The 13,432-nt window shown below is 49.8% G+C and overlaps 1 protein-coding gene across 1 annotated transcript; it reads right to left on the bottom strand.

Moving 5' to 3' along the window:
• Window positions 1–598: 598 nt before the first annotated feature.
• ANKRD53 (ankyrin repeat domain 53) lies at window positions 599–5,343 on the bottom strand. The gene is made up of 5 exons (XM_055401226.2): window positions 5,206–5,343; window positions 4,702–4,901; window positions 3,312–3,476; window positions 2,845–2,965; window positions 599–1,318 (listed from the first exon to the last, which is right to left on the bottom strand). Exons 1-5 carry the CDS (start codon window positions 5,341–5,343, stop codon window positions 599–601), a joined length of 1,344 nt encoding a protein of 447 aa, XP_055257201.2.
• Between the last annotated feature and the right edge of the window lie 8,089 nt (window positions 5,344–13,432).

The following is a 13,432-nucleotide window of genomic DNA, read 5'->3' as shown; positions in this document are numbered from 1 at the left end:
GCTTCCTGGAGGAAGTACAAGTGCTTTCAGTCTCCACCTGAAGCCACAGGTCCTCCCTGCATCCTCTGTATAGAGACTGCCTGTGCTTCTCTGAACTGCAGAGACCCCAGTGGCAACTGGGATGAAGGATGACCAGAGTGGCAGGAAAGCCAATGGCAGGGTGACACACTAGCCTTCCTCTTCCCTGTTCTGGATCTGGAAATGCAGAATGAGGCTTAGAACCTGCAGCAGGAAGGACTTAACATGAACAAGAGGCAGAATTTCGAAGTGGTCCCTCATCCTGGAATCCTCACCCCTGGTGAGCTGTTTGGGGTGGGAGGGGGAGACGGGGATGCCAAGGTGTCACTTTTCCAATGCCAGTGCCCAGAACAGAGGAATCCCCACTCTGAGCCTTGGGATACTGCCCTAACTTGGATCTCCTGGGGGAGATTCCTTTGTGGAGAGAAGGGCATCTGGGGTCTGTGGGGGAGGAGGCTGCTATCCTTGAGCTTGAGGGTGGGCAGCCTGTGGGCTCTGCCCCTTCCTCCCCATCCACACAGAATCACCACACCTCAGCCTTCACCAAGCAGTCTCCAGTGGAGAGGCTACCAAAGCAAGTTTAAGGGAGGGGTGGTTTAGGGGAAGGCAGAGCAGGGAGTCCTTGATGGGCTCGCACAGCCGCCAGGAAGGCCTCGTCAAATGTCTCTCGCAGGTTCATGCTCAGCGTGTCGGTCCAGAAGCTGCTGTCACCCAAGTGCCGCTTCCGGGGCACCTCTCCCATAGAGACACAGCAGAAGCCCTGGGGCACCTTCATTCTGTAGGGCCGCATCGAAGGGTACAGCTCGCGGATTACCACTTCGAAAGGCAGCCGGGGCACAGGCTCCACCTGGTGGCCGGCCACCGTGCGCAGGTGCGCGCCACCGCGCCCATCGGACCTCACCTCGATGAAGCAGCCGAAGTCGTGCTCTGGCCTGGGGTCGGGATGCACGCCCAGGCGGACTCCCTGTGGGTAGCTGATCTGGGCGGTGGGGGACCTGGCTGGGTTGCTGCTAAGATTCCACACCTTGGGCCGCCTGATCGTGGGCGGCTTGTAGGTGGGTGCAGGCATCACCAAGGGCAGATTGGGCTGCTGTATCTGTTGCAGGCGTGCCTCAGGGGAGGGGTGGAAGCTCGTGGGAGGCCACAGTACCCTGTCCTTGCAGATCTTGGAGAGGGCCATGGCCCGGGGTGGAGCACGGGGCTCTTGCTGAACGCTGGGTATTAGGGACTGGTCTTGGAGTAGCAACTTGCGATGGAGCCACTTCTTGAAGTCAGCTTCTCTCAGAATTTGGTGCTCTTTCTGCAACATTAGAAGGCACAAGATACTTCTGGACAGCTGCTCCCCCTGTGTTTTCTATGAAAGCAGGCCCTGTGGCTGTAGCCCTGGAAACCTCAGGTCTAACTGAGCAGATACCTTCCTGCCTTTTGTGAGCCCAGAGTCTGATGGGAGAAACCCCTGCCTTGTGGGAGCCCTTGTTCTGATGAGGAAAATAGTGCCTGGAGGGGCCCCTGGCTCATGTGACAGCGCCTTTCCCACAGGGGAGACCTCCAATCAGATGGAGACTCAGCCTCTGCCCTAGGTGAGGTCTCTAGGTTGAGTGGGGAGACCCAATCCCTGCCCTATGGAAAAGCTTGAGACTCCTGCATCCCCATAAAGGAGTTCCCTGCCTGCCTTAAAAGTTTCTGGTTTGATGGGGGGGAAAGGCAAATGAGTGGTACAAACTTATCCTTGACCCTGGAAGGAGAGAACAGAACAGTCTGGAAGGCCAGCAACTGGATGGAGCGAATCTGAGCAGGCTGCTTGGAAGTGGAGGCCTTGAGCAGTCAGGGTAGGGAGAGAGACAGCTGGCTGGTGCTCCAGGCTGGATGGCGATGCACCCTGTGCTTCCTTCCACTAGAGCTGAACCTGCAGCTTGTCACAGAACCACCCCCTTCCTTCCTCCCCGCCTCAGTGTCTCAGTTCCCAGACTTGCCAAGCAGTCAGGTGGTTTGGAGACTGACCTAGCTCCAGAGGTAGACCTCCCCCCCTCCCCCGCCCGATTAGGCTAAGCCAATCATCATAATTCCATCAGCCCTGCCCCAGACTTCAGCACATGGCTTTCCTTGAGTTCTAGGGATTGGAACAAGAATGCACAGCTGATCCAGCTGAGGCCAATAAGAGATAAGGGGAAAGCTTAGAGACACAGGAACAGATGGGCTTTGCCTCCTCTGGGTACACACGTGACTGAGAGCTGGGTGACCCAACAGAGGGCATGACAGGGAAAATGAGAGGAATGCAGCTGGATCAGAGCTGAAATATCAGATTTTGCCAGGCCCAAAGCCCTCCCCACCCCTGGATCCACTTAGGAGTCCCAGCATCTTCTTTTGGAGTTTCCTGGTTCTTGCATTCTATGTAGCTATACCTAGCATTAAAATCCTTTCCTCTCCTTTTCTGCCCCAGTCAAGGTCTGACATTGACCTGGACCCCTGCCAGGTCTCTAGCTTGTCAGCCTCCAGCTCACATCTGATTCCTTGTCTGTTCTGATTTTGCACTTCTTGAGGTACACCATGCTCTCATGGGCCCCCATGCCTCTCCACAGGGCTGTCTGTTCCTTCTACCAGGTCAGCGCTTCCCTGATTTTTCATATAGCCAACTGCCGCCCACCTATATAGACTCTTCAGCATTATCCCTCCGGCACCCTCCTGGAGCTCCCTCCTCAGGAGTGGGGAGGCTCTTTCTGGATGGGACCCCTTCTAGCCACTCTTGTAACTAAGCACACATGGGAGTCATGCGCGCACGCCTGGGTCACAGCTGATGCCAGCGCCCCTGCCCGCCCTGCCCCTCACTTGATTCTCAGTCAGGTAGGCCGCCTCCATGAGGGCCAGCTGGTCCTTGAGCCTCTTCAGGTTCCTCATCTCATGGGCAAAGTCCTTCTTGTCCCGTTTCCACATGGCATCTTTCAAGAACCTGGTGCCAAGGCAGGGGTGTGTCATTCCTTCAGCTTCACCCTGGGCTGGGAAGACTGGCTGCTGCTGAGGGTCTGGGTGAGGGTAGGGGGAGCTGCCAGAGATGAGGTGAGCAAGATGGACCATCCCCCGTCTGGCTAACTATTTCCCTGGTGGTGAGAGAGGAAAGTGATCATCACCTTTCTGCTGAAGGGCTAGGACCTCGAGGTAATGCTAAACCCTAGGGGTGAGGCCCTGTGGAGAGCCCCAGGAATAGCATCTTGGAGAGGGGTTCCCCTCCGCAGACTCATCCGTGGGTGAGGGCCCTGGGGAAGGGTGGCAGATGGGGGTAGTTCTCACACCCTCACCGGGCACAGACTCGGTGATTCCATATTTTGCAGTAGTCAATGGGCTTGCAGCCTGTGGCATCTTGTGCATGGACATTGGCACCTTTCTGCACCAGGACTCTGACACAGCTCAGCAGGCCCTCGCGGGCGGCCAGATGCAGAGGTGTGGAGCCATTGCATGTCTGCCTGGAGGGCCCCGCCAGGGAGAAGGGGGGAGAAAGGAAGAATGAAGGGCATCAGATAGGGGGGCAAACCAGCTCCTAGGCCTGCTGTGCCACCAGTCCACTAGTGACCCTGGCATGCCCCTTCTCTCTGTACCTCGGTTTCAACTGTTGAGGGAGGGTTTGGACTAAATGAACAGCAAAAGTCTGATGATGGAGTACGTGACCATGAGGACCTCCAAAAGGAGAGCTGGGTGGGCTGGAAAGCAGAGGCCATGAACCGCATCTCTTCAACCACCCAGGCCTCCCCCGCTTCCCCACGCCTGGCCGTGGCCCACAAGGCCTGCATGACCAGGGCCCTCTTCCTCCCCAGCTTCATCTTCTGACCTTGCCCCATTCTCTCCCAACATGGCCTTTGCACCTCTGCCTGGAATAATTCTCCCTGGCTCTTCACCTGGCCGGCTCCTCTCGGTTCTCTCCTTAGAGGTAACTGCCCGTTCCCAGATAGGTCTCCGTGTCCCCTTTACTCACAGCGCCATTACCCTTCACAACTGCTTACCACACTCTGTCATTTTGTTCATGTGTTTGCTAGTTGACTGGCCACTCCTACATTAGTATGTCAGCTTTAGGAGGGCAGGGACCATGGCTGTTACAGTCACCGTATTCCTCAATTCTGGCCCGTGCTCAGCACATTAGATGCTGGGTAAATATTTGGAATGAATGCAGCCTGCTATGAGCCATCCATTCACTTTCTCAATTATCACAGTAGTCTCATGTGATGGGCACTGTCACCCACCCAGATTCCAGTTTCAGACACTGAGGCAGTAGTTCCTAAACTCTGCTGCAAATGAGAAACAGCTGGGGCTCTTTTGCACCTTCAAAGCCCACACCACATCCCAGGCCAATTAAATGACAGGCTGCTTTGGACTGAAACACAGGCATTGGTATTTTTGAAGCACCCCAGGTGATTCCAGTGTACAGACAGGTTTGGGAACCAGAGCACTCAGATTTAGGATTGAGTGACTTGCCTGAGGTTTTTCTGTCTGCGGGCAGGTAGCAAAACTGGGACATGAAGTAGGTCTGCCCTCTTTCAGAGCCTCTCAGCCACCACCATGTGACTGCTTCTTGTGGGAATGAGTTCCTGGCACCCCACAGCTCCTCTCCCTCTCCTCCTTGAATCTTCCTGCCTGGAAGTGGGGTTCTTATCTGCCCAGCCTGCCAGCCCCTCTCCCCACACAGGCTGGACTCACGTGTTGAGGGCCGCCCCTTGCTTAATCAGATAATGAATGCAGGGGAGGGCCATGGTCTTGTTGTCACCATGGATGACAAGGTGCAGAGGTGTCTGGCCACTGTTGGTGGGCAGGTTTACGGGAAACTTGTACTCCTCCACCAAGACCTGCAGGCATGCAAGCTTGCCGCTCTGGGCTGCAAAGTGGATGGCAGTGAAACCCTGCGAGGGCCAGAGGAGACAGGAAGTGATTTAGCAGGACTGGGCCCCGGGTCCCACAACCTAACCTAGAGAGGTTTCTTAGGATTACCTTCACCTCTTCTCTGTGTCCCCGGGAATCCCACGGTCCCCTTTCCCACTCCCTTAACTCGCTCCCTCAAAATTGCCCTCCAGATGGTAGGAAGGTGAATTAGAACTGTCTACCCAGAAGCTCCACTGTCACTCCTCGCCAGGTAACCACTGTGTGCGGAGCTCTTTGTAGGGTGGAGAAGACTTCGGTTCCTACCCCTGCAGTCCAAGGCCTTACCTTGTCATCGGCCAGGATTTCACCACGATGCCGATTTAGACAGAACCGCAACCATTCCAGGTTGCCCAATGAGGCCGCGAACAGCTCGTAGTAGCTTCCTCCGATTGCCCTCTGTTCCCACTCCTCGGCTATACTCATGGAACTGGAGCCAGCGCGGGGAGGAAGGTGGGCGTGAGCCTGGATGCCGGCCCAGGGCGCGCCGGCGGCAGGGCGGTGGGGAAGTGACAGTCTTCGGGGGTCCCCGGGCACCTCTTGGGAGGTCAGCCCGGCCCAGCCTGAGCCCGGCCCTCCCCGCTCCGAAGCCCACACACCACGCCCGCGCCCACCTGCGCCGCCGGACCGCCGACTCTTTGCGGGTGGTTGAGCCCTTCTTCGCCAGCTGCAGGTATACGTCCCCGGAGAGGTACCGCCACCTGATGGGTGCCGCCGCCCACCTGCCGGAGTGCCAGCTCGCGCTACGGGCGGAGGCCGGCGGGCGCTCCCGGATTAGCGTCGTGGTGGAGGGGCTGGACCTGCGCGCCTCCCTGGCCGGCTCACCGACCAGTCGGTTACCCCACCCCCGCCACTGCCCACGCGTCCTGGAGACTCGGCATCTCAACACCCCACACGGAAAGACGAGTAGCTTTTGCTTCTGATTACAAAATTAATAAGTGCTGATTGTAACAAAACAAAACAGAAGGGCAATAAAGATATGAAGAATCACCCCATTACCCACAGAAATCTTGATCTATTTCGCTACGTGTCTGCATATCCTACACGTGTTCCTGCCTCTTTTCATTCAGCCTTATACAATGAACTAGCTTCCGTTGTCAGTCCACATACTAAACGTGAATTATGACGCGACCATAGCCCAGCATCATAATGGATGCGCTGCCATTTCACTTGTGATGCAGAAAACAAAAAGGCTCCTCTCTGGTTGTTTTCTTAGGATGGATTCCCAGAAGTGGAATTACTAGGTGAAAGGAAATGAACATTTTAAAGCCGTTGATAGATGTTTCCAAACGGCCCTCCAGTAAGGTTCTATGTTCCCTTCTGCTTCCACCTGCCGTGAAACAGGTACACTGTAGATCAGTCTCATGACTCTGGTCAGGTAGCCAAGCAACGGATGATGCTTGGAACAGTGTTGCATGTTACTGATTCAACCATATTCTCACCCTTTCACAGGGGAAACAGACCCCAGGCCTATCAGAGGGTGACTGAGACCCCAGGGTCAACTCTACGCTTATCTGACCACACTGCCCACTTTTAACAGCTGTCTCTCCTCTGTGCCTGACTTTTTAGTGTTGCCCCTGGAAAAGTCTATGATGGACAACGGAGGGTCTCTTAAGACCTCAGTGACAGGGAGCAGGGAGCAACAAAAATGCAATTCTCCACCCAGAAGCACCTCTCCCCCTTTCCAGGGAAGCCTCCTTTGGTAGCCCACTTGCCTTCCAATCCCAGTGGCTAGAAGAAGTTAGCACTCCTTCAGAGAACCTTCAGTTCAGTTCAGTTCAGTCGCTCAGTCGTGTCCGACTCTCCGCGACCCCATGAATCACAGCACGCCAGGCCTCCCTGTCCATCACCAACTCCCGGAGTTCACTCAAACTCATGTCCACAGAGTCGGTGATGCCATCCAGCCATCTCATTCTCTGCCGTCCCCTTCTCCTTCCGCCCCCAACCTTTCCCAGCATCAGAGTCTTTTCCAGTGAGTCAACTCGTCGCATGAGGTGGCCAAAGTATTGCAGTTTCAGCTTTAGCATCAGTCCCTCCAATGAACACCCAGGACTGATCTCCTTTAGAATGGACTGGTTGGATCTCCTTGCAGTATAAGGGACTCTCAAGAGTCTTCTCCAACACCACAGTTCAAAAGCATTGATTCTTCGGCGATCAGCTTTCTTCACAGTCCAACTCTCACATCCATACATGACCTTGCTGCTGCTGCTGCTAAGTCGCTTCAGTCGTGTCCGACTCTGTGTGACCCCATAGACGGAAGCCCACCAGGCTCCCCTGTCCCTGGGATTCTCCAGGCAAGAACACTGGAGTGGGTTGCCATTTCCTTCTCCAATGTGTGAAAGTGGAAAGTGAAAAGTGAAAGTGAAGTCGCTCAGTCGTGTCCGACCCTTAGCAACCCCACGGACTGCAGCCTACCAGGCTCCTCCATCCATGGGATTTTCTAGGCAATAGTACTGGAGTGGCTTGCCATTGCCTTCTCCGATACATGACCTTAAAACCCAGCAAATCCTACTGGAGATTTGCCTCTGGTGGGGCCTTAGCAACTGACTTCAAATTAAGATTAAAGTGACAATGCTTTGCAAGGACAAATTTTGAGGATTTCCTGGAAACTGAAGGATTCTTGGAACTGTTGCTTATTCTAACAATGGCAGCAAGACCTTATGTGTGTTGGGGTCGGAGGGTGTTATCTCAAGACCTCTTTAGGTAAATCCTCTTTATCTTCACCTTTGGTCTCTATACAGTAGTTGCAACCCTGGCTGTACATTAGAATCACCTGGGGGGAAACACCAATGTAGAGGACTTACACCTAGTGATTCCAATTACAGGCTGACCCTTGAACAACACGAGTTTGAGCTGTGCAGTTTCATTACTCACATATTTTTCAATACTAAATGTTACATAGTTCCTGGGTGGTTGAATTTGTAGACAAGATACAGATACGAAGGGACCACATTTATGCAAGGCCAATTACATTGTATGAGGATTGAGCCCCAGACTGTTCAACAGCCAACTAGTTCAACTGATCAGGTTTCTAGCCTGAGCAGTGGGCACCTTGTGATCATCACATGCAGCCAGGGGTGAGAAGGACTTTGAGGCACTCCAGCCTCAGTGCTCTTCCTGAGGAGGCGAGAGGCTGCAGGTGACCCCAAGGAAAGAAGGTCACAGAGGCAGGAGGGGGATGGGTGACCTAAAGACCCCTTGGCCAGAGCTAGAGCCATCTGGCTGGGCAGACAGTGCCTGACAGAAAAGCAGACGCCAGACCACGGGGAGGGCAGATGGCAGAATACGCCCAGGGAGAGTTGACTTCCTCTCTGGAAGGGGATGGTAAGGGTATGGTTCCTGAACAGCAGGTTTTCACAGCCCTAGGTAAGAGAGATGGAAGGCTGAGAGAGGAGGCAAACCCAGAGAGAAACGGAGGCAGGGCCTCAGAGCCTGTTGTCTCCACACCCTGGTCCCGCTCCTCATTGTTCTCTAAGCCACTCCAGGATCCTTTTGAAATTTAGGCTATTTCAGACTGTTTCTGTACCTTTAAACTGAAGTCTGACTACTAAAAAGTTCCTGAGGTTAAATTCTCCATAGGAACAAATAATTGAGACCAGTGGGGGTGTCCCTGAAAGGAGCTGTGTGGGTCAGGGCACTGTGAACATTGGGACCGGTCCCTGAGGGGTGGGTGTTTGTGCTTTGAGAGCCAGAATGGGCTGGTTTGAGTGGGGGAACACTCATGTGGGCAGGGGCAGGGAGGCTGACACTGTCACTGTGATCGGGCAGGGCTAGTGCATCACCTGAGGATAGCGGTAGGACAGGGGATCGTGGCTGCAAGGCGCTGAAGCCCTCAAGTGGCAGGTCTGGTTTATGGCTGTGGTGGTAATGGCATAGGAAAGAGGACTGACTGGCCTTGAGATCAGCACCCTGGATATCTGGGCTTCCCGGTGGCCCAGTGTTAAAGAATCTGCCTACAATGCAGGAGACGTAAGAGGTGCAAGTTTGACCCCTGGGTGAGGAAGATCCCCTGGAGGAGGGCATGGAAACCCTCTCCAGTATTCTTGCCTGAAGAATTCCAGGACAGAGGAGCCTGGCAGGCTACAGCGCATGAGGTCGCAAAGAGTCGGACATGACTGAAGCAACTTAGCATGCACCCTGGGTATCCAGCTGTAGCTGTGGGGGTAAACACTCCCATCAGGGGGAGAAAGGAAGCCTGAAAGACACACCCTCAGGAGGTAGGAGAGAGAATGCCTGCATCTTGAGACCAGATTTAGAGAAAAGCAGGAATCTGAGTGCCTATCACATTGTGGGCGTAGAGATGGAGTCTGTGCCAGACAGGAACTCCAGAGAGAGCAGGTCCTGTCTCTTCACCAGATTTCCAAGTTGTGTGCCCATTTTCTTATCTGTTCTCCCGAGTACTCTCTCAGGGAATGGGCCAAATTTGAATGAATCCTTTGCTTCAGTCTCAAAGTAGTTCCAAAGGATCAGCAGAACTGTAGCTGATCTGGTGTTCTCACCTGTCCACTGCATGTCTCAGAGATTGGAGGTTATGTGAAGCTTTCAGTACCAGGGAGATGATTTAATCAGGCTAGCACCTGAGTATCCTGCTTAATTTTAATGATCCCATAAGGGATCTAAAATGTAATTCCAATGTCTCTTGAACTGCTGAGAGCTGGAGTGAGTTTATCTTAAATCCCTATGCCTGGCTGTCACTTCTGGAATGGGGCGCTCTGTTGACCCACTGTCCCACCATAATCGGTGAAGATTATTTTACAAACCAATTGTCAAAGTCTCTGACATTTTCCTAAGGGCATACGCAAATAAAGAAACTTATGCAAGGAAATCTACTCAATCTCAGCAAGAACAATGAGAGTCTGTAGCACTTAAGCAGCAACCTGCTCCTTCCCTCTTCTCTACCCATCTCAGAGCAATGCCTGAAGCTCTGATCCAGGTGGGTATGGCCAAGAGAATGGGTCTCCTTTTCCTCTCAGCTCCCAGTCGAGATATAGGATATCTCACTGAAAGAAGCAGGCTGCCAGCATCTCACCAGTGCCTCCTTTCTCTGTTCCCACTTTCTCTGCTCAAGTGGTGGAGGCTGAATTCCTGGTGAGGATAGCCAAGAGATGGGGGCTCCCTTCCTCCACCCGGCTTTTGCTGATGGGACAAAGGCTTGAGTTCAGGCATGGTGGGCTAAGAATACTGATCTCTTTGTCCCAGCCTGCATGTTCATGGGGCAGATGTTCTGTGTTGGGAGAAAATTGCAGGTAACCTAAATGTCCACAGACAGAATGAAAGGCTACCACCGCTGCCCAGAACCCAGCACACGAAGCCAGATGTTATTGTAGGAGATGAACCACTTTCCTTGCCCTCAGTTCTACAACAGAGACTCAGAGATTATGCCCAATCAATCCACAAAAACTGAGAACTCTGAAGCTCTTCCCTAAGTCATTGACTTCAGGGTATTCCCTGGCCGTCCAGTGGTTAGGGCTCCATGCTTCCACAGCAGGGGGCATGAGTTCCATCCCTGGTTGGAACTAAGATCTGGCAAGCAGCACAGTGCAGCCAAAAAAAAAAATCGCGAATTTTATTTGAAACAGAACATGGGGACATTCAAACTTAAGAGTGCTCTGAAAACAATGGACATTTGGGTGGTAAGCAATTTAAAACAAGCTGTAGGCCAGCTAGTTTACCAGAGTGAACCAGGGAAAAGGAAAGCCTAGAAGAGCCCTCATGGGGTAAGAACAAACCTCAAACACTGGCTTTATAAACTACCTTCACAAAGGCACCCAAGTTTAATTGAATCAGACCCTAGAGTAATGTATCCCCTTGAGCAACGAACAAAGCAATAAGCTGACAATTAGTGGAGCCTAAAAGTTGGGTATGATGCCAGCAGAGGCAGCCAGCCAGTTTAACAGAGAGCTCAGGGAAAGAGACAGTCTCAGAGAGTTCGGCTGTAACTACTGCCATCCTAGAGTTATTGTGCATATATCCAGGGCTGCATCCTCTGAGCAGCATATCAGAGGCTTCACAAAGAGTGGAAAATACCAAAATAATCCATCCAAGTCACTAAAGGAATAAGCAAGCAAACAGCAACAAACAAACCTTGGGGAGTGAGTAAGTGAGTGAAAGTCGCTCAGTCAGGTCTGACTCTTTGTGACCCCATGGACTGCAGCCCGCCAGGCTCCTCTGTCCATGGGATTCTCCAGGCAAGAGTACTGGAGTGGGTAGCCATTCCCTTCTCCAGGGGATCTTCCTGACCCAGGGATCAAACCTGGGTCTCCTGCATTGCAGGCAGATTCTTTACCATCTGAGCCACCAGGGAAGGGGCGAGAAAATCAGTATCCAGAGTTGCTACAATACATTACTTTAGAAGTCCAGTTCTCAACAAAAAATTAAGAGACATACAAATAAACAAAAAATAGGGGAAAAAAGCATACAACAGATATCAGATATAACAAACCAAGATTTCAGAGCAGTTATTAGTATCTTCAAAGAACCAAAGGAAGTCATGCTAAAAAGTAAAAGTAAGTATGCTAATGTCTCATCAAAAAAGGAATGTCAGAAAAGAGAAATTATTAAAAACAACGAAAATCCTGAAATTGAACAATACAATAACTGAAATGAAAAATTTACTAGAAATTCTCACAGAAGAAATAATCAGCAGACTTGAAGATAAGCAGTAGAGATTATGCAGTTCCAAGAACAGAGATAAAAAAGAGTGAAGAAAAATTCTCAAAAAAAAAAAAAATATGTGGGGCATCATTATGCACACGAACATACACATAATGGGAGCACCAGGATGAGAGGTGAGAGAAAGGAGCAGAAAAAATACCTGAAGAAGTAATGGCCGAAAAAGATTAATCTACACATTTAAGAAGCTCAACAAACTGAAAGTAGGAAAACATAAAGAGATTCACCCAGGCGATCATACTAAAAATTCTGAGGACAACAAGAAAATTTTGAAAGCAACAAAGAGAAAAGTGACTCACCACATACAAGGGGATCCCACAAAGATAAGCAATTCACTTCGCATCAGAAAAAAGGCCAAAACTCAGTGAGATGACATATGCAAATATTGAAAGAGAAAAACTATCAACCAAGAATCTTATATCCAGCAAAACCATCTTTAGAAATGATGACAAAATAAAGACATTGCTTACCCTGTTTGCTGCAACTAGAGAAAGCCTAGTGCAGCAACAGAGACCCAGTCCAGCCAAAGATAAATAAATAAATAAATATTTTTTAAAAAGGAATTGTATAAAACAATATATAATTGTATTGTTGAGCCTATAACATATAGAACAATAAGAATAATAACAACACAAAGTAGGTGGATGGGAACAAAGCTGTATGGAGTAAGAAAACAAGTAAGATTTTTAACTTGAATCCACAGAGATTCAAGAGAATCTTGAATGAAGAGAACCAGAAATGGTAAATTAGAAAACAAGTATAACAAAATCTGTAAATATATACTGTTCTCAATTAACAATGTATTGTTGCATATATAATATATACACAAATTGTAGTATGTATAATAATATTACAAGAAAGTAGAAGAAACATAGAGATATGAGGGTATACAGGACATCCAGTATCTCCTTGAAATTAAATTAACATAAGTCCTAGATTCTGCTAAGATGAGATGTATATGATAACTCCTAGAGAAAACACTAAGAAATAAAAAACAAAAGTTTAAAGCATCAACAGAATTAAAATGCTACGCTACAAAAAATTCACTTATTGTGAAAGGAAACATTAACGGAGGAATAGGGAAACAGTAACAACAAAAAAGACTTGACACAAAAGTAAAATGGCAAATGTACATCCTAACATATCAGAAATAATAGTCAATGTGAAAGGATTCAATAATCCAATCCAAAGACAGAAATGATCAAACTGAGTAAACATCAAGATCCAACTATATACTGCCTACAGGAAGTACACTTTGGCTTCAAAGATACAAATAGGTTGAAAGTAAAAGGAGAAAAGGAAAGAAAAAGTATTTTGCAAGCAGCAACTGTAAGAAAGTTGGAGTGGTTCTACTAATATCAGACAAAATAGACTTTAACACAAAAAACTAGTGCCAAAGAGGGACAATTCATAATGATAACAGGGTCAGTCCATCAGAAAGATATACCAGATATGCAGATGTGCAATTAACAACACAGCCCCCAAAATATGCAGCAACAACTGACAGAACTGAAAGAAGAAATATACAGTGTAACAATAATAGCTGGAAGCTTCAACACCCCACTTTCAGTAACGGATAGAACAAGTACAACAAGGAGACAAGAAGACCTGAACAACACTGTAAATCAATGGCTTAACAGACATCTATAGCGCTCTCCATCCAAAAGCAGCAGAATACACAATCTTCTCAAGTGTACAGGGAACATGCTGCAAAATAAACAAATTTTGTCTATAAATTAGGCCATAAAATAAGCCTCAATAAACTTAAATAAATTTAAATTATACAATTGTGTGTTCTCTGACACACAGGAATGAAATTAGCCATCAATAACAGAAAGTTAAG

Source organism: Moschus berezovskii, chromosome 11 (assembly GCF_049115385.1).
Source record: "Moschus berezovskii isolate FMDL1 chromosome 11, NW_MosBer_1.0, whole genome shotgun sequence".
Lineage (NCBI taxonomy): Eukaryota > Metazoa > Chordata > Mammalia > Artiodactyla > Moschidae > Moschus > Moschus berezovskii.
Note: the sequence above shows the minus strand (reverse complement) of the source record. Positions and strands in the feature narration are given on the sequence as shown.